Raw genomic sequence first — 20,903 nt, forward strand, 5'->3', positions numbered from 1 at the left:
AATGAGGAGTTGGACGAGGCCAGAGTTTTAATCCCAATCTAAATGTCTGGAGCTTTTATTGTGAAAGATCGATTTTATGGGGAAGATGTGTACAGCTTTTTTATGAAGAACTGTTGGGACATTTTTTATGGAAAACATTTGAGCTTTTACTGTGAAGAGCGGGAAAATGTTTGTGCTTTTATTTTTGTTTTCTTTACCAACCTTTTGTGAAGGATTATACGAGTCTGAAGGACTTCTGAGCCAACGGTTGAGATCGTGTCACCTTTTGTTCCTTTAACTGGAAAATCTAACATTTTGTGGTTTTATTGTGACGACGATTGAGGCTTGTTTTTGGAAAAATTACGTACAGTTGATTTTACTGTAATTTTACTCTGAAGGATACAAAGACTGAAGGCTTTTCAAACATTTATTTTGAAGAGTTGTTAAGGAAAGTTTTTTCTGTAATGATTTAATGGTGTTTGAACTTTAATTGTGAGCACTTGGACTCTTATTATGAAGGGTTAGAAACCGTCTCGTGCTTTTAGTGTGAAAAGATGAAAATACTAACGAGGGGATTGTGAGAGTTGAGTCGTCTGTGATCTGTCAGGAGGGCGGGGACAAGTCATCAAACAGCCAATCACCACCGAGGACAGGATGATTTCGTATGTGGAGTGTCTTGGTGGCGAGGGGGCGGGGCCTGGTGTGACATCCCGCTGCTGGAACACGGGTTCCGACGAAGAGCGAGATGAGCTTCTTCCACGCAAGATGGCAGCCCTGCAGCCGAAAATGGAGGGCAGCCTACGGCGGCGTCTGCTCAGCGCCAAAATCCACCAGCACCATGACGCCATCTGGGGCGTCAGCACACCCGGGTCGCCCTCATGTGACAAAAAGCCCCTCCCACCTCACCTTCAGTATCCAGGCAACAGCCCCTGGTACCGGCCCCAGCACCTCCCACCACGCCCCCATGTTCACCCTTCTCTTTCCCCCAAGACTCATGGGAAACTGTTCCTCGCTCCAGAAACGTATGGGAAGCCCCTCCCACAGTCCCCGCCCCTTCAGCTGCAGCGCCCTACCTGCCCCGTCCTCGCCCAGCGGCACCAAACCAGTTCCTGCCCCCCGGGCCCAGAGCCCTGTCCCGGTTACACCCTGCCGGTCTCCCCCCCTCTTAGCACCATGCCCCTCCTCAGGGAGCCGGAGGTGCCGCCACAGTACCGCTACCGGCCCAGCAGGAGGCGCAGCTTCTTCAGTTTCAGATGGCGACGAGGGAGGAGCTTCAGACAGGAAGCCACGCAAACCACGCCCCTCCTACACAAAGGTACTGCTCGGTATTCTGGGTAGTTTTCATATTGTTCTGCGACTTTAAATCTGTCCCAGCCGGTAGTCCTGAATGGCCCACTTCAGCCTCGTTCAGCTCTCTGGTTGGACCACCTCTTCCTCTTTGGCCCAGTTTGGTCCTGAATGATTCCTGCTGATCTGAGCTTCCCTTATTTGGCACAAGCAAGTCTCTCGTGGTCCCGTTTAGTTGGGAATTATATCAGCGAGCCTGGTTTGGCTCCATTAGGTCCTCATTGGTGCCCTCTCTCAAGTTCAGAGTTCAACTACTCTTGTTTGGCTCAGTTTGATTCCAATCAGCTTAGTTTGACTCAATTTGGTCCCGAATTATCCTCGTTAGCCTGCTTCGGCTAGTCCCAGGTTGTCTACTTGAGTTTGCTTGGTCCTGAATAGTACAGGGAGGTTTTGTTGGACCCTGAATGGTCCTAACTATCTTGGTGTGGACTTTTGAGGTGCTCTATGTCCCGTGTTAACCTGACTGGGTTTGGTCCCAGATCCTCCTAACTTATCTGGTTGGTGTATTTGAGGTCCCAGATGGGCCCAGGTAGCTTGGCCCAGGTAACTTGGCCCAGCTCTGTTTGGTCCTGAACTTTGGCAGCTGGCCTTGCTTGGCTCAGTTTGACCCCAAACGATCCCAGACAGCCTGGATTCTTTACGCTTGGTGCCATCTGGCTGGACTTGGTTCCCTTGGGTGTGAACTGATCCCGGTGTGTTCAGCTCACTTTGATGGTCGCAGCAGGACACGCTCAGGTGTTATTGATCACATGATCGATGGTTACAGTCTGATGAAGACCTGTGATGAAGGTCTGCTCTTTCAGTTTGCCCCGGTTTGATCCAGTTTCAGTTTCTTCATGTTTAAATCGGAATATTGAAGCAGCATGAACACACACACACAAACACACACACACACACACACACACACACACACACACACACACATACACAATATGACGATCTGATCAATAATGCATCACATTCAGCCGTTTCTCTCAGATTACAGCCGGAACAAAAACACAGCCGCTCTCCACATTCTCCCTTAATGACCTCCCCTGTGTGCATAATCTGTGTGTGTGTGTGTGTGTGTGTGTGTGTGTGTGTGTGTGTGTGTGTGTGTGTGTGTGTGTGTAGGGATTATCTGCAGCCCCGTACGTGAGGCTAATGGCTAATTCCTGTAATAACAGATGAACAGGCTTTATAGCTGCGACAGCTGCTGCCTGTTCTCCACCTGAATGTCAACCCGTCGAGGTAAAACACACCTGGATGCGTTTCCCTTCTTGATTAATATATAATTGGACATGTGTGACATGTATGTTGTTCACAGCTGGGAAGCTCCAACCCCCTTGCCTCTGATTGGACTATTTATAATATAACAGTGTGACATGATGACAGTGTGGCCTACTTCCTGTCTAATTAATGAAACTAATTAAAACAGTCGGGGGTTCAGACAGACAGACAGACAGACAGACAGACAGACAGACAGTCAGTCAGTCAGTCAGTAATTAGCTGCTCCACTGGCCCACATAGACTGTCCCACTTCAATGCTGGTGATGAAGGTGGTGATGAAGGTGATCATCAACTCCATCATCCATAGGTGCGGTTGTCATATTCAATATATTAACACAAATATTAATTATGAAGTAACACGGCACAGGAGCACCGATGTAGAGACACAAAACAACAACAAGGAGACGCAGCTTTAGAGCAGACGAGTAGTTGGGTCCCGTATTTGATGTTTCTGGACGGACGTTGAACATTTTGACAGCTGATGACGACGTCCTCACAAAGATAGAAACTCTAGAACACAGAGAATAGAAGATCAGAGCTGCACATCTAAAGCAAACACACACTTTCATATCTGTCTCTTCATCTACACACTGTGTGTGTGTGTGTGTGTGTGTGTGTGTGTGTGTGTGTGTGTGTGTGTGTGTGTGTGTGTGTGTGTGAGAGAGTCGTAATGCAGTGTTTGCGGGTAACCTTCATCACCTGGCGATACACATGAAGGACACACACGTGTGCTGGCTCCCTGCCAGTGTGTGTGTGTGTGTGTGTGTGTGTGTGTGTGTGTGTGTGTGTGTGTGTGTGTAGATAAGAAAGAGAGGGGGCGAGTGGCACAGACGGAGAGAGAGAGGAGTGGGAGGAGAGCGGCGTCGCAGCGAGTCGAGCTGCATTACTGCTGCAGCCTCAGGAGTGTGTGTGTCGCTGCGTGTGTCGCTGTGTTTGTGTGTCTGAGCGAGTGTGCGGCGTCGTCATGGTTCTGATCGGAGCGGCAATAAAGTCCGTGCTCAGATATCTCAGTCAGACCAAAGGTGAGTGGTGCCGTGTTGACGATGGATTGATTAACTGCCGTGTTGCGTTCTCTAATGATGACATCATATAATGCTGGTCTCTGATTGGCTGTCATGTGCATGTTAAAATTATGTCGGACATCGTCCGGGTCGGCAGTTTGACCTGCATTTGAAATCGGAGCTTAAGGTGTCTTCAACTGCCTGTTACCATAGCAACATACAGGTCATTGATTCAAGGGCCCTCCTCAAGGACTCCAGGACCTTCTTCCAGGGCCTCAGGAAACTCCAGTACCCCATCAAGAACCATTCTAGCCTCTTCAAGCTCCTCTGGTACCTGCTAAAGAACTCCGGAGTCTCCTCAAGGACCACAGGACCCTCTTTAAATCCTTTACAACCCCTCAGTGCCCCAACAACCTCCTCAAAAAACATTTTGGGCTCCTTAAAGATCTCTGGGACGTCTCAAATACCTTCTCTATGATCACTTGAACCCTCAAGAACTTTATGGGCCTCCTCAAGTCCTCAGAACCTTTAGAACCTCTGAAGATGTGCAGTGACCCATGGAACTTCCTCAAGGACCCACTTGAGTCTCCTTGATGACTCTGGAAGCCTATCAAGAACTTTTAGGACTCCTTGAGGAGTCTTGAAACTCCAGGGCCCTCTCAAGGGGCAGGTGACCCCACTGAGAACCTCATCAAGACCCATTTACCCTCTTTTAGCCTCATAATGGATCTCTGGCACCTTTTCAAGAAACTCAAGTACCATCTGAGCCTCTTTGAGGACCTTTAGTACTTTTTAAAGACCCCTGGAGTCCCTTCAAGGACCCTGGAAACCTCCTAGTAGTGAAACTTCCTTTTAGACAAGGTTTATGTCACGTGTCGTTACCGAGTGTTAACGGGTCTAAAACTTCCCATCTGTCAGCTCATGAATGTGCTGCTCCTTCACAATAAAAGCCCGTGGCCCGGCGTGGAGGTCACCTTGAGGAGTGCTGCAGCGGCGACCATCACTGCTCCTCTGAGTGTGAATGGATCTGCTGAGACGAGATTAAACCCGGAGAGCAGCGTCGCTCTGAACTCTCTCTCTCTGTCTTTGTGTGTGCAGCAGGGGACGGCGACAGCAGGTGGTCTGTTCACTACACTACCCAGAAGCCTCAGCAGGGTCTGCGCTTCATCCCCGGGAAACGGCGGTCCGGCAGCGCTGACGACCTGCGAGGTGAGCGCCTGTCGACGACAGGGAGGGTCAGAAACTCCTGCTGCTCTGAGAACAGTCTTCAGGAACAGACACTGACCTCCTGACACGCTCCTCCACGGTCTCCTGGGAGGGAGGCGCAGCTGCTGACACACTCCTGGTTGTTATTTATCAGTAGATCCTTTCAAAATAGATCTTAGTTTACTTTTTAAATGAAGTTTTTAGTGTAAAAAACTTATTAACTGACTGCAGCAGCAGGAAACAAGTTTTATTTGAATTTCTTCTGATTTCAGTGTTTTGAAAACAAACTAGCAGATGCTCCTTCTTTCAGAACATTTGATTGGACCTCAGTTAATACGTCATTCAGTGTTTGATTGGCTGGTTTTAATAGTTACAGACTCTTTTATTTGAATGGCAGTGAAGTGCATCATGTGGACGTTAAAGGACAATTAACCATCATTTTTGACATATTTAATGTCCCATATTTGCATGCAGGTGAATAAATTCCTGTTGGTTGATTTAAATGTGCAGGCGGGTTCCTCGGTTGAAGCCGTGCTGCACTGTGACGTTTACATGAAGACTTGTTAGACTTTAAATAGACAAATGAAACCTGGTAAAGAAGCGAGCAGGTTGCAGAGAGCTGCATGCATGCAGCCCGCTCTGCTGCAGCGCCGCATGTCGCCCCAAGACAACAAAGTCGGCTCCTCGGCTGGTGTGGTCCACTGATCCATTAACACCTCCACAGCTGATTTATTGATCAATTACATGATCATTTTCAGGCATTGAGGTCATTTGCGTCTGCTTTATTCGTCTGGTTGATTGATCACCTGTCATTGTTCGTAGTGTGGAACGGGCTGACTCAGCATGGCTGCAGCAGCTCCCTGCACCACCCACAGAGCCCCACCTTCTCTCCGTCCGCCGACCTCAACCAATCGGAGGGCGGCACACGAAGAAGGTGGAGGGACAAAAGCAGGAAGATGGTGAGTGACGCGTGATGTGGACGGACTGCTACTGATCCAAGTTTACAGTCAGAGCAGAAACATTTATTGATGAACTCTTTTATTAACTGTCCTTTTGAACCAAACATTTTACAGTTCCAGCTTCTTAAACAAGAGTTTCTGCTTTTTCTTTTGTAATTATTTTTTAAAATCCAGTTCTGCTTCAGTTTCTTGTCTGATTCTTCTTGATGTCACACTGCAGACATCACTTTTAAAGAAAGGTCCTGACCCGTTAGTATCATTGGTGCTGGTCGGTTCGACCCGGTTCTGTTCTGGGTCTTTATGAAGCCTCAGCTGCAGCAGTGGTGTATCTTTGTGTTTCATTGCCACCTGCTGGTCAAACTGAAGTACCGCCACGGTTCCTCTCCCATCGTTTGTACTCGTAAACCTTTTCTTCTCATGATCTCTGAGTTTCTTTTAATCATTTGTATTCTGTGTGGCTTCCTGTCTGTCCTCCCTCATGTTTTCACCTCTCCTCCTCTCAGAGGTCCACAGTCTTGGATTTTCTCTCTCAGTCTTGCTTTTCAGTTTGTTTCAAGTTTTCTGTTCAGAGGAGAAAGGTAAACACGGATACAACTTCTCCAAAGTAGACTAGATCAGATCCGAGTAGAGAAGCGTTAACATCACAACTGAGTTCAAACTAAGAGGCTAAATTACCACGCTGACCCAGACTGTTGCAGGTACACTGAACTCCTTCGGGCTAAACTAGAGGGACGAAATGAGAATCTACTGCGGATGAATTCAGCCTCACAGACGTTGAACTCAACCCTCCCAGACTAGATTAGACTACAGCCCATCTAGCCTGGATGTACCTGGATTAAAACCCTGAGTCTTCCCGGTCAAACCAAAGTGTGACTCACAGCTTGTTTCCGTCTGTCAGTCGTCGGTGTCCTCAGAAGACGACGAGAGGTTCATCTTAAACAACATGCGACCTCTGACCCCGCTGGTCCTGAACCCCGTCCAGCTCACCCCCTGCTGGGACGTCCTCGCGCCGACCTACGAGCCGACGGTCGACGTCGAGACGGAGCCGACGTCCCGGCTTCCAACTCCGGAGGAGCGGATGAGGCGGCAGGCCGAGGCCGTCGCAGCGGATATCGTCCCGATCAACGTCTCAGGTACAGCTGGACTCGGGTCCACCTTCACGCCAGACCGGTTCGCACCCAGACTTGAGACTCACCACAGACTTACCTTTGAACTCAGAAGTCCAATTTGAGACTTGAATCACATTGGAGATTTGTCACGACTTGACTTAGGACTTAAACTCCCTCCTTGGACTTGGGACTCGACACTAGCTTGGACTCGAGACATTACTCTGACTTGAAACTGGACTTGAAGCAGGGACACGATGTGGACGTGAGCTTTTCCTCAGACGACCAGGACTTGAAACTCTGACAGGGAACCTGTCTCGGAGACTAAACTTGGCCGACTTGTTGGGACTCGGTTCCCCATGTCTTCTCTCCTGTGTGATCACACTTCAGGTGAAAGTTTTGATCGTCAGGCAAGTTTTCGAAGAACCCTTTCCAACGGCGACTCGTTGACCAGGGGACCCCGCAGCCTGAGCCGCCGCACGACGGTCAGCGGGATACCGGAGTCTCCGGCCTCCGCGGTCCTTCCTGGTGCCCAGCAGCAGAAGAACCCAGCGGGGGAGGTGGAGGAGAGGGGAGACATCAGAAGGGAGGCACGGAGGATCCGAGCCCCAAGAGGGGAGGGGATGTCCAGCCTCATGGCCTCCCTTACATCCTCCCCACATGCCGATAACCACTCCACCTCCGCCTGCTCATCCGCCTCGGAGGCCCGCAGCCTCACCCGTCTGGCAACCACCTCCTCACTGAGCTCCAGCTGTAAGAGCGCCTCCTACAGGACGCTCAGTTCCTCCTTGTCCTGCTCCCAGGTGAGTTCAGGAGGAATCATTGTCACATTAAATTCATTAAAACCAGAATTAAGATTCACTCTGTTTTATTTTCCGTCTCCATTCACAGGATCTACAGGGTTTCCCCAGCGACCTTCATCCCATCTTGCCCTTTGACCCCACAGCCGGAGTCACGTCCCAGTCTCCTGTCTCCTCCTCCTCCTCTTTTCCTTCCTCACCCATCACCTCCTCGGCCCCCGGCGCCTCCAGTCCTGCCCTGCAATCAGAGTGGTCTTACCCCAGCGACAGCCCTCTGAGTGAGGCCCCTTCCTCTTCCCACTATGTCTCCTCTTCCTCCATCGCTGATTCAGAGTCTCAGTTTAGCTACCAGGCTGTGGGGGAGCAGCTCCCCGCCCAGCAGGAGACCCTCTCCTACGATCACGACTCCTACGATGGGGGGAGGTGGAGCTACGAGCTCCTCTCCGACAGCTGCAGCGTGCACGGCGGCATCGTTTCTGAGGAGGGTTGGAACTGCGATCCCCTCGTGTCCTCCGGGTGCTCCTCCCCCACCGGCACTGACAGCACCTCCTTGTGTTCAGAGAGGATGACCCGTAGGTCCAGCTCCTCCTCCGCCTCCTCTCGCACCCTCACCCGCAGCATCTCCCTCCGCAAGTCCAAGCGCCCGCCTCCTCCGCCGCTGCGCTCCGACTCTCTGAGGCGCCGGCCGGGTCGCAGCAAATCCTGCCGGTCTTCATCCAGCCCCCGCCCGGACAGGAGCAGCCCCCGCCCGGACAGGAGCAGCCCCCACCTCGACCGCACCGCCCAGCGCACGCCCACCTCGTCTCCCCAGGCCTTCCACGACCCCTGGGTGCCTCGGAGCACCAGCAGGAGGCGCCAGAGTGGGTATAACTGCGGGACGGTCACCACCTTTGAGGCGTTGAGCCCAGACTACCAGGCGGCGACCTCTTCTCCCCCTTCCAACCACCTCCCAACAGACCGCTCCCCTGTCCTCCCCCCTGGATCTCCAGCTTCAGAGGAGACGGGGTTAAGACTCGCCCTCAACCCCCCCCCAGCTGCCTCCTCCGCTGCTCCTCTTCAGCGCCTCGCTTCGCCCTCCAGCGGTTACTCCAGCCAGTCCGACACTCCCACTCCTGGCACTCCAGTGTCTTCCCCCCTCACCCCTTCCTCCCCTCTCACATCAAGCCCTGGAGCCTTCTCCCAACCCCCGACCTCCCCCTTCTCCTCTTCATACTCCTCCTCCTTCCCCCTGTCTCCCGCTGCCTCCTCCCTGCCCAGGACGAGGTCTCGGGGTGAAGGGAGGCCAAAGCCACCAGTGCCAGAGAGGAAGTCATCCCTCTTCTCTTCCCTTTCTTCCTCATTTTCCTCCATCTCCTCCCTCTCCTCCTGCACCTCCTCAGACTCCGCTGCCAAGTATCCTCTTCTCCCTCCTCCTCCTCCTCCTCCTCTTCCAGAATCTTCCTATCCTTTGGCTCATGTCTTCTTCTCCCCCGTTCGTGAGTCTCTTCTTCCCGCTCCTCCCTTCCCCCCGTCCTGCCTGCCTGCTCCTCCGTCGTTCACCAAACTTTCTGTTGCTCCTCCTCCTCCACCTTCATCTCTTCTGCCTCCCCCTCCTCCTCCTCCTCCACCACCTTTATCCCTTCCCAAGCCTCCTCCTCTACCTCTTTCCTCCCGGCCTCCTCCTCCCCCCTACTCCTACGCCGTGAGGCAGAGCTCCCATCATGCTCTCATGTCCTCAATTTCATCGTCAAACAACTTCCCTCCCCCCCCACCAACTTCCCCACCTCCTCCTCCATCCTCAGAACTCCTAGAACTGCCCATCGCTGACCTTCCTCCTCCCCCACCACCTCCTCCTACTTTCCCCACAGCCTCCGCCTCAAGCCTTGGCGTGTCTCCATACTATACTGTTAGACCGGCCACGCCCCCCTCCCCCCCCCCACCCCGTGGTCACTGCTCGAGCTTTGCAGGGCGTCGAGCTTCGCTCCGTCAGGAACCAGGACGTCCCGCCAGCCTCTGAAGCTGCCGTACGGTCAGCTCAGTTGGACCGTGCTGCTCCGGGTCCAGAACACCTCGACCCGCGGGTCGGTCCCGGTGGTGACGTAGCCGAGCCAGAACCGCAGGATGCTATCAGTGATGCAGCTAACACTGACGCTAACATAACCAGCGGTCCAAACTACCCCGAAGACACGCCGACTGTTCTCAAGTCAAATCACGACGACTTCAACCGAACACGAAGGGAGGAGACGCCCAACAACGAGTTGGTTCACGTCCATCTTCAGAGCCCAGCGGACCGGACCGGTCCTGGTGAAACTCCCCAAAACCCAAAGTGCACTGCAGAGAGAGAAGATTCAGACCTGTACGCCACAAACCGTGGAGATCAGAGTCTTCGGGTCAAAATGTCTTCTGGCACTGAACAGAACATCGTCGTAGACACAATGCTAACAGATGCTAAGCTAACAGAACCTGCAGAGACTCGTAGAGAACGTAGAACAACGGAGTCGGAGAGCAAAGAGGAAGGAGAACAAAATGACACGAATAAATCACAAACGCAGAGTTTCAGAGATTCAACGACCAGCGATGTGAAACGCAGTCGAAGGGACGTTACCGCAGGAAGCCCGAGGAAGTTCTGCTCCCCGGAGAAGCCGGTTCCACCAAAGAAGCCGGATCGTTGCATTCTGGACCTCACGACGTCCCCCGAGGCGGGACGAGGGACGCGGAGCTGGAGGAGCGACGGGCCGTCTCCTGAGACCAACAGCCGATCGCAGCTTCCCGCTGATTCCGACCGCACATCTCTGACCGCACGTCGGACCGACGGTCCGCCCTCACCGAAGCACCGGACACCTGCGCACTCGACGAACACCGCACCTGCTGACGTCACCGCCCCGTCGCCCCCCCTCCCCCCCTCAGCGCCAAGAGCCCCCGATGGTGCACAAGAAGCCGGATCGTTCATTCAGCTCAGCCAGAATTACCAAACGTACACCTGTGGCACCTGAAGGCACCTCGGGCACCAGGAGCCCCTCCAGGAGCCCCTCCAGGAGCCCCACCAGGAGCCCCTCCAGGAGCCCCACCAGGAGCCCCACCAGGAGCCCCTCCAGGAGCCCCTCCAGGAGCCCCACCAGGAGCCCCACCAGGAGCCCCTCCAGGAGCACCTCGGGGGCCCGTGGGACGACCTCTAACTGGACAGGGAGCTCCCTCAATGAGGTCGGAGACCCCCGCTGTGGGGGGGCCTTCAAGACGAGGGTTGATCAGGATGAGGAGAAACGTTTTCAGAGGAGGATGATGAGGTCATCGCTGGCTGAAGACGAAGAGGAAGACGAGAAGGAAAGGGCTGAAAAGAGGTTGATGAAGACAACGGTGATGATAATGACTTCATCCACCACAAAGAACAAAGACAAAGCGAGGAAGAGGAGGAAGAGGAGGGCAGGCAGGCAACTGCTGATGATGTCATCAACAACGAAGCCATCCCCCTCATCGTCATCCTCCTCCTCATCTTCGTCATCTTCGTCCTCATCCGGAGACGAACAGGATGCGACTGAAGACAGGACGATGCCGAAGACCGAGAAGGTGCGAACGACCAACGTGGGCGACCGCGAAACGAGCGACTCTGAAAGCTCCTGCGCTCTGATTGGTCAGAGCAGGTTTTCCCTGAGCAGCGTGCTGTCCAATGAGAACCTGGGAGGGGAGCTGTCACTTCCAGATCTCCTGATACGGGAACCAGATGAGGAGGAGGAGGAGGAGGAGCAGGGAAGAAAGGAAGGAGCCAAGGAGGCCAGCAGACGTCCAGACGGTGAGTTGAGGTTTGAGGAAAGAAGTGTTGTGAAGAAGCTTCAGACGTGTTCATGTTCTAGATCCTGATGTTCTCTGGAGTCAGGAAGCCACAAACCCTGAAAGAGAAATGAATGTGTGTGTCGACCGCTGTGAGCCAATCACGCTGCAGCCCCCCCCCCCCCGTGGTGTTAATCCGGTCGTGATCAGTAAACTCTTCTTTGTTTTCAGCTGATCTGCTCGTCCGAGTCTCGGCGGATCAGATGTTGGTCTCCGGTCGACCGCGGACCACCGAGGATCTGTTCGCCGTCATCCACAGGTAGAGACGCACCGGCTCAGAGCCGTCACTGTTCCGACGCTTCAACCTCACATGTCTGCCCGCTTCCTCCTTCTGCCTCTGTGGAGCAGTGCATTATGGGAAGGCACGGCGTGAGCGCCCGGTAGTCGGGTTCGGCTGCAGGTAACGCCTCCGATCGGTGGATGAATGGTAGCGATTAGAAACCGACCCCCCCCGTCCCCGCTGCCTCAACAGGACGTGTCTTTCTTTGGTGTCCGTGTTTCCTCATCGTCCACGTTTCCCGGCGGTCTCCGTCCTCCTTGTCTTCCCGCTGGACCTCTCTGCTGCTTTGTGCCCTAAAGTAGAAGCTTCCTTTAAAACGTCCCTCAACTCTCAGCTTTGATTGTTGACTTTCACAGCAGAAGCGTGCGGCGGGTTTTGGTGAGTTTTGGTGAGTTTTGGTGGGTTTTGGTGGGTTTTGGTGAGTTTTGGTGGGTTTTGGTGAGTTTTGGTGAGTTTTGGTGGGTTTTAGTGGGTTTTGGTGGGTTTTGGTGAGTTTTGGTGGGTTTTGGTGGGTTTTGGTGAGTTTTGGTGGGTTTTAGTGGGTTTTGGTGGGTTTTGGTGAGTTTTGGTGGGTTTTGGTGAGTTTTGGTGAGTTTTGGTGGGTTTTAGTGGGTTTTGGTGGGTTTTGGTGAGTTTTGGTGGGTTTTGGTGAGTTTTGGTGGGTTTTGGTGGGTTTTGGTGGGTTTTGGTGAGTTTTGGTGGGTTTTAGTGGGTTTTGGTGGGTTTTGGTGAGTTTTGGTGGGTTTTGGTGAGTTTTGGTGGGTTTTGGTGGGTTTTGGTGAGTTTTGGTGAGTTTTGGTGGGTTTTGGTGGGTTTTGGTGGGTTTTGGTGAGTTTTGGTGGGTTTTGGTAGGTTTTGGTGAGTTTTGGTGAGTGAGCGGTCAGATGTCGGCCGAGCTTCCTCCAACTGTTGTTCCCTGTGAAGGAAACAGGCCCAGTGCATTCTGGGTGCTGGAGCCTGTTTTCCTGTTTTCTCTGGTCACGTAGCACCAATTTCAAAAGTATGTTTCTCCGACAGACGTCGGACATCTTTTCTGAAATAACGAGCGTCTGTCCTGCAGTGAAATCTGCTTTTAAAAGTGAGGACACGAGTTGATGAAGTCTGCAGCCGTCAGAGTTCCTCAGAGCTGCTGTTGTGTTGTCTTCCAAACCTCCGTTTATTTTGAGTCCACCCGAAGGCTTCACGTGGACGTTTAGGGAGCTTGAACTGATCTTTAATGAATGAAGATTCACAGATTATTTTCCAACATCTTCTCTCCTGATTCTGAACTAAAAGATGTTTTATTAAATTTGCTGAGACGATTCTTTCTCTGACTTTCTTCGTCTTTGTCTCAGATCCAAGAGGAAGATGCTCGGAAGAAGGGATTCAGAGGAAGACGGGCATCGCTCCTCCTCCTCCCCTCCGGTGACCCCCACCGACCCCCTCCCCCACCTGACGCGACCTGCAGCCCTCAGAGGTCAGAGGTCGGCAAGAAGCGACAGCTTTAAGGCTCTCTTGCTGAGGAAGGGCAGTCGGGCCGACTCCTCGTCTCGGATCTCGGCGGTCGAGCGTCTTTGTAAAGTTCCTGACATCAACCTCCAGAGGGCGCCGCCTCCTCCACCTCCTCCGCCTCCTCCGCCTCCACCATACCAAGTGAAACTCACAGACTCCGCCCACATTCATGACATCAACGCACACCTGACTCTGGACGTCCCGCTACCTCCCTCGTCTCCGTGCACTCAGAGCTTCTCCATGATGTTCGGGTGGAGTCGACAGGATCTGACGTACAGTCACCTCCTTGTCTCCTCCTCCTCCTCCTCCTCCTCTCCCTTCTTCTTCCTCTCCTCCTCTTCCTCCTCCTCCTCCTCCTCCTCCTCTTCCTCCTCCGTGCGACCTCGCTCCCTCACTCCTCCTTGTTCGGCCAGCCGACGCTTCGCCGCTCGCTGCCGGCTCTTTGCTGCCCCCATGACCGCCATCTTTGAAGGGGAAGGCGAGGAGGAGGAGGAGGAGGAGGAGGAGGAGGAGGTTTTTGTTGAGTCACCAGGAGGCGGCGGAGAATCGAGCCCGAGATGGTTTGAGACTTGTTGACGGTCGGTTGGTGAACGTGAGCTGGAGGAGTGGCGCTGCCTCAGCGTGTCTTTCCTGCTCCTGGTGTTTCTTTAAGGTCTGAACTTCAGCGAGTTAAACAACGACTGACCGCTCCACTTCAAGGATCTCAGTCCACCGTGGAGTTCGGCCGTCTGCATTTTACTGTCGGGAAACTTTCAGCCGGCAGATTTGAGATTATTTATACATATATAGACGAGCCTGTGTCCTTAATGTTATATTATAGTACGGTGATAATAATAATGAGAATGTTCAGCAGTTACATTATAAAGCTTTCCTTGAAGTCTTCTGTACGAGGGTCCGTCAAGAAGTTCAGAGTGTTCCTGAACGCAGCACGGAGCCGCGGGATCAACAACCTCCGTCAGGAAGTATTCAGAGTTACTGATCAACATCAGCAGCTGAGTTCAACACGGTAACGTGACCGCTGGTTGGTGACCTGACGTGTCTCTGCTCCCGTTTCAGGTCCACGGGGACGTCACAGATGTTCACGTCCCAAACCAGGTGGTTCTAGTCGATCCAAACAATTCTACTCTTTTTAATTGGCCCGTTCTGATGAAAGTTAAGTTGATGGACAGCTTTTAATGTGAAATTTCATAAAAAAATTAAGGTGAATTTAGCAAAAAATAAAAATGTTTTATGTCCAAAAAGCAGCTGTAAAGAAGAAAATCAGATATTTAGAGAAAACTTTGAGTATCCTGGTCGTAAAAACAAACAAACTTAAAACACAATAAAACCATCTTTTAAGACTCTATTTCCATCTCGACATTTCACTGGTAAAACAAGAAAACCTGAAAAGTTCATTCTGCTCCGTTCGGCGTCACATTGAATGAAGCAGCAGCCTCACGGACTGAATAATAATAAGCAATGTAAATAATCCTGTTTCATCCTCCACATAATCTACTCTGAACGGACGAGCTTCAGATTTACAGAATGAATAAATGGACGAGGAAAACGCTGAGGTGGAAGTGATGAGTGACAGCAGCAGAAAGGAAACAGGAAACAGGAAATGGAAGCAATAAAGGACAAACTGAACTCAAGCTGTTTGTTGGTTTCCTGTCAAAATGTCCTGTATTTTGAAAACAATAATACAAAATGACACCTCAAATAATGTTGTTGTTGTTGTTGTTGTGTGTCTCTTTGTGGACGTTCTTTGTTTTCCATCCTTCTGTGTTTGTAATAACTTTGGTTGTTTGTCGTAGCTCTGAATCTTTTCGCCTCGTTGCAGGTGGTTTGAGAATCTGTGTGTCCAACAGTGATGTCCAACAGGCTGTGGGTCCACTGGACTTTTCCAACTCGTTTTAGTTCAGGTGTGTTCATGATGGCTGCCTTCCAATTAGAGGAAGTCCTGCTTGTGTGTGTGCTGGATCGCTGTCATGACCTCCTGGGACATTTAATCAAACTGATCCAACGGAAACTCAGATGTCTGCTGTGAAAAAGGTCCGTTTGAACAACAACAACAACAACAACAACGTGAGGAGGACTCAGGAAGCTGCTGTTGAACCTTGCAGCCTGTTTGCAGTGAGTGAAGTGGTGGCAGCTGTTTCTTTCATCATCATCATCATCATCATCAGAGCAGCTTTTCAAGGTAAGACGCTCTGAAACAGCTGGTTTAACAACGGCTGATTAAATCTTATATTTCTCTGCAGAGATAAAGAATCCTGTGAAACTGAATGCACTCAACAGGTGATGGAAGTGAACTGGAAATTTAGGTGTTGATGTCTGTTTGTCTGTTGAGTCCTAAACTCGGCTGAAGTAAACAAACAAATATTTTATCTTAAGATAAATCTTATATTTAAAGATTTAAGACAGACAAAAATTCCTTTCAGGCCTGTTTATTCAAACAACGAGGGTCTGTACGTTTGTTTTAGCGGGAGCTGAAAGGAAGTGTCGCTCAGCTGCACGGAAATGTAGTTCGCTTGTAGTTTTTGTCCAGTTTCACAGCTCCTGTACTTCTCAACTTTGTCCACAAGAGGGAAGCAAACAGCCTTTTCGGTCCTATTTATAGACTCGCTGTGTCAGACCTGCTGACCTCTGATTGGATCAACTCCAGACCTGCTGACCTCTGATTGGATCAACTCCAGACCTGCTGACCTCTGATTGGATCAACTCCAGACCTGCTGACCTCTGATGATGAGGTGGTGGAGATCTCCCAGAATGCGTTGTGTTTCGGCACCGTGAGTGAAGAAGGTTTGGTGTGATGATAAGATTCCTCTCTGATGACCTTTTGTTACCGATGTGAAAGTTAAAATGACGTTATAGATTCAGATGACGTAAATATAACGTGGTAACTATGGAAACATTGTTTCTCTCAAATTAAACAACTTCTGCCAACATCTTCAAAGATGAATGTTTAGTGAGAATCTTCCTCTTCATGAACTGTATGTTGTTTAATCTTCATCACATGTTCTAATGTGGCGCTTTTACATTAATATCAAACTTTAACCTCAAATCTGATCTTGAATTGTAATTTATAAAATTAATTTAAGATTCAATTTAATAAAATCAGAATTGATCAGTGAGAATTAAAAAAATCATTCAACTGAACAGAAAAGTGAAATCTATTTTTAATCATGTCTAAATTTAATGTCAGATTTGATTTGATAATTAATTTCCTTCAACAAGATATTAAAGTTTAAATGTTTGAGATCTTCATGTTGAATATTAACTCCATATTTCTGCAGCTTGATGTTTGTACAAAAACCTTTTCAAGTTTTATTACTTTAGAATTAAAATGAGTTGAATAATATTTGAAAGGATTTTAAATTATTTGAATAATTAACAGTAAAATACTTTATGAATGCAGCAAATATGAATCTAAAAATCAGATTTGAAGTACTTTTATTTCTGTGAAGCTTTGACTGCAGTACTTGTACTCGTGGAGTATTTTCAGTGAGTACTCTTGAGTCCAGTATTGATCAGTGATGACACACTTCAGCTCCTCCTCCTCCTCTTCCTCTTCCTCCTCTTCCTCCTCTTCCTCCTCCTCCTCCTCCTGCAGTAACTGGATTAAGGTTGAGATCAGCAGAAAGACTGCAGGAGACGAAGGACAGAAAGGAGGAAGAGGAGGGTGAAGGTGGATGTGTGGAGGCCGCTGGTGTTGAATGGACCTGCAGGGAGCCGCGGGGGTCGGAGGGGTCAGAGGTCAGAGGTCAGAGGTCACTGGACTGAAGGTGGATCTCCTGTCTGGATATAATCCTTCATCCCTGCTGACCTCTCTGACGGACCGGTTAACTCCTTTATTTTAGTCTGCTTTGGTTTGGTTTTGTTTATTAGTAATTTATCCTGCTTGTAAATCAGTTAGTTGTAAATCAGTTAGTTGTTGTAAATCAGTTAGTTGTTGTAAATCAGTTAGTTGTTGTAAATCAGTTAGTTGTTATAAATCAGTTAGTTGTTGTAAATTAGTTAGTTGTTGTAAATCAGTTGTTATAAATCAGTTAGTTGTTATAAATCAGTTAGTTGTTGTAAATCAGTTAGTTGTTATAAATCAGTTAGTTGTTGTAAATCAGTTAGTTGTTATAAATCAGTTAGTTGTTGTAAATCAGTTGTTATAAATCAGTTAGTTGTTATAAATCAGTTAGTTGTTGTAAATCAGTTAGTTGTTATAAATCAGTTAGTTGTTATAAATCAGTTAGTTGTTATAAATCAGTTAGTTGTTGTAAATTAGTTAGTTGTTGTAAATCAGTTGTTATAAATCAGTTAGTTGTTATAAATCAGTTAGTTGTTGTAAATCAGTTAGTTGTTATAAATCAGTTAGTTGTTGTAAATCAGTTAGTTGTTATAAATCAGTTAGTTGTTATAAATCAGTTAGTTGTTGTAAATCAGTTAGTTGTTATAAATCAGTTAGTTGTTATAAATCAGTTGTTATAAATCAGTTGCTATAAATCAGTTAGTTGTTGTAAATTAGTTAGTTGTTATAAATCAGTTAGTTGTTATAAATCAGTTAGTTGTTATAAATCAGTTAGTTGTTGTAAATCAGTTAGTTGTTATAAATCAGTTAGTTGTTATAAATCAGTTAGTTGTTGTAAATCAGTTAGTTGTTGTAAATCAGTTAGTTGTTGTAAATCAGTTAGTTGTTATAAATCAGTTAGTTGTTGTAAATTAGTTAGTTGTTGTAAATCAGTTGTTATAAATCAGTTAGTTGTTATAAATCAGTTAGTTGTTGTAAATCAGTTAGTTGTTATAAATCAGTTAGTTGTTGTAAATCAGTTAGTTGTTATAAATCAGTTAGTTGTTGTAAATCAGTTGTTATAAATCAGTTAGTTGTTATAAATCAGTTAGTTGTTGTAAATCAGTTAGTTGTTATAAATCAGTTAGTTGTTATAAATCAGTTAGTTGTTATAAATCAGTTAGTTGTTGTAAATTAGTTAGTTGTTGTAAATCAGTTGTTATAAATCAGTTAGTTGTTATAAATCAGTTAGTTGTTGTAAATCAGTTAGTTGTTATAAATCAGTTAGTTGTTGTAAATCAGTTAGTTGTTATAAATCAGTTAGTTGTTATAAATCAGTTAGTTGTTGTAAATCAGTTAGTTGTTATAAATCAGTTAGTTGTTATAAATCAGTTGTTATAAATCAGTTGCTATAAATCAGTTAGTTGTTGTAAATTAGTTAGTTGTTGTAATCAGTTGTTATAAATCAGTTAGTTGTTGTAAATTAGTTAGTTTTTATAAATCGTTCTTGGTATAAATATGGTTCCAGGTGTAACTTTCACCTGGTTATCAATCAGCCTTTCTCTAAATTAACTTTGGTGTTTGCTTTAAATTAGCTTCCCAATAAGCTACCTGGCTAAAGTATAGCTTAGCCGCCCCATTTGAATCCTCTTGGCTGTAAACGAGTCTTCTACTTGAGCCCTCTTTAAGCTAGCCTAGCTTCTTACCTAGCGTAGGTGTTGGTGTGAATCTGTTACCCCAGTACTAACTTTAGTACTAACTTTAGACTGGTCGTAACACCACCTGTTCATCCATCAGCCTGTCTGTATGATAAACCTTATTAGCTGGTTAGAAATTAAAATGATCTTAGCTTCTATCGTAGCGTGGCTGTAAATGATTTCACCCTAATTAGCCCGTTTGTTGGTGTAACTTCATCCTGAAATAGTCCAACTGGCTAAAACTTAGCTGAGCTCCTCCTAATCAACATACATCGTTCCAATGGATCCAGACGAAGAAGAAGATAAAGTATTTTCAAATATCGAAGAGCCGATCCCCCTAAAAACAGAGGAGGAGGAGGAGGAGGAGGAAGATGCCACGATTTTCAACGCGTGGATGCAGCGGTACCGAGGAGGCGAACAGCAGAAAGCAGCTGGAGATGAGGAGGAAGTGGAAGCAGAAGGAGGAAGTCCTGAGAGCAGGAGCAGCTTGGAGCCGGCGGTCCAGACGAGGTCCAGCCGGCGGGCGTCGCTGCCGTGTTTGGTAAGAAAAGACGAGCATCACATGTTGAAGTCTCCCACGGGTCCATTCACAGCTGCGCTGGAGAAGTTCTCCAACGATCACAATAAACCAGAAGGTTCCATGTCTTCACGTCTTCAGGCCAACTGGACGACCTGCTGCTCCTCAAACACGTTCAGACGTAACGAAGTCCATCAGTCAGTTTGAGGGTGAACGTTGAGCTGCGATGGACCAGCGCCCTCTTGTGGAAACATTTGCAGATGGACGTTCATGTGGAGTTTGAGTATCTGGGAGGTGGAAGCTGTCTGTTTTACAGACAGGAAGTTTAGGCGCTACCGTTGGTTTCTATTCTGGTTTCAGGAAGTCGATGCCTGAAACGTCTGTTGGAGGGAAACTCCTCGTGAAGCTCCGCCTCTCCGCGTCCATTTTTATCTGCGACTGGGTTGGGTCACGCCGTGTTGGTCCAGTTGGGTGTTGCAGCCTCTAATCAGGCTTTTCCACTCAGAGTCGTGTTTATCAGTCCATGATGAGATTACAGGATCACAGACTCACTTGGTTCTTAAGTATTCAGCAAAGAAGCAAATCGGTCCAAAAGAAGGAGAATGTTGAGTTTTATTCTTTTTATTTCATGAAGTGTTTTATTATTTGAATGATTTGCCTGTTAAACTCTTTTGTTCTTTCTGATATTTACATTGAGTTGATATTTACGTGTGCTCTTTCAGCTGCAAATCACTTGTATTGATGGATTGAGTGCCTGATTGATGGATCTGTGTCCAGGCCACCCTCTCAGCCGTGGATCTGTCTCGCCTCCACTCGTCCACTCGGGCTCCGGTCACAGCGAGGGTCTTGCTGCGTCGCACCTCCTCCCGCCGCCTCCTTCCCTCGCCGCAGGAGGCCCCTCCCCCCACCCTCGAGCAAAGACCCTCCCTCATTCCCACAATCCCTGAGGCCGCACAATCTGAGAGGCGGGGCCAGTTCAGGAGACGCAACATCATGTCGCTGGTGGGGGACATTTCACAAGACACAACGAAGCCTTGTTCTGAGGATGTTTGACTTTAACCCGTGTGTGTGTGTGTGTGTGTGTGTGTGTGTGTGTGTGTGTGTGTGTGTGTGTGTGTTGCAGAGCGATGCATACAGTGTGTGTGTGATCTGTCACAACGACTTGCATCAAGGACCAGGCGGCAGCAGAGAGCTGCCGTGTAACCACACCTTCCACAAAGAGGTAACAGACCAACACAACACCCCCCTCCATCCCCCCCTCCACCCCCCCCCCCCCCACCCCCAACACACACCTCTTCCATTGAGGTAGCATCATTCATGTGGCGTTGTTATAATGTTATAATAACAAAAAAGGAGCATAAACTAAATTGAGGGTGGCAGCAGTGGAAGATGAGCTGCCGCTGTCCGTGGTGCTGATGCTGTCCGTGGTGCTGCCGCTGTCCGTGGTGCTGATGCTGTCCGTGGTGCTGCCGCTGTCCGTGGTGCTGATGCTGTCCGTGGTGCTGATGCTGTCCGTGGTGCTGACGGCCGTCTCTCTGCAGTGTATCGAGGAGTGGCTGTGGAGGAAACCGTCGTGTCCAACATGTCAGTCCAGGTGTCGATACCTCAGCCCGAATACTGGAGCTCCACCAGGAGCAAAGTCACCTGAAACCAGCAGGAAGACCCTCCTGACGGACAGCGACTTCAC

At 48.9% G+C, this 20,903-nt stretch overlaps 1 protein-coding gene across 1 annotated transcript; it reads left to right on the plus strand.

Moving 5' to 3' along the window:
• Positions 1 to 3,422: 3,422 nt before the first annotated feature.
• LOC138207210 (NHS-like protein 1) lies at positions 3,423 to 14,873 on the plus strand. The gene is given in 10 exon segments (XM_069164276.1): positions 3,423 to 3,617; positions 4,695 to 4,805; positions 5,625 to 5,761; positions 6,660 to 6,894; positions 7,258 to 7,670; positions 7,759 to 9,495; positions 9,497 to 10,600; positions 10,602 to 11,433; positions 11,643 to 11,730; positions 13,086 to 14,873. Coding segments are annotated over 10 exon segments (5,448 nt in total). The 5' UTR covers positions 3,423 to 3,559; the 3' UTR covers positions 13,819 to 14,873.
• Positions 14,874 to 20,903: the final 6,030 nt, after the last annotated feature.

This window comes from Embiotoca jacksoni, unplaced genomic scaffold (genome assembly GCF_022577435.1).
Source record: "Embiotoca jacksoni isolate LCO1_2020_lvr unplaced genomic scaffold, fEmbJac1.0.p SCAF_30, whole genome shotgun sequence".
NCBI lineage: Eukaryota > Metazoa > Chordata > Actinopteri > Embiotocidae > Embiotoca > Embiotoca jacksoni.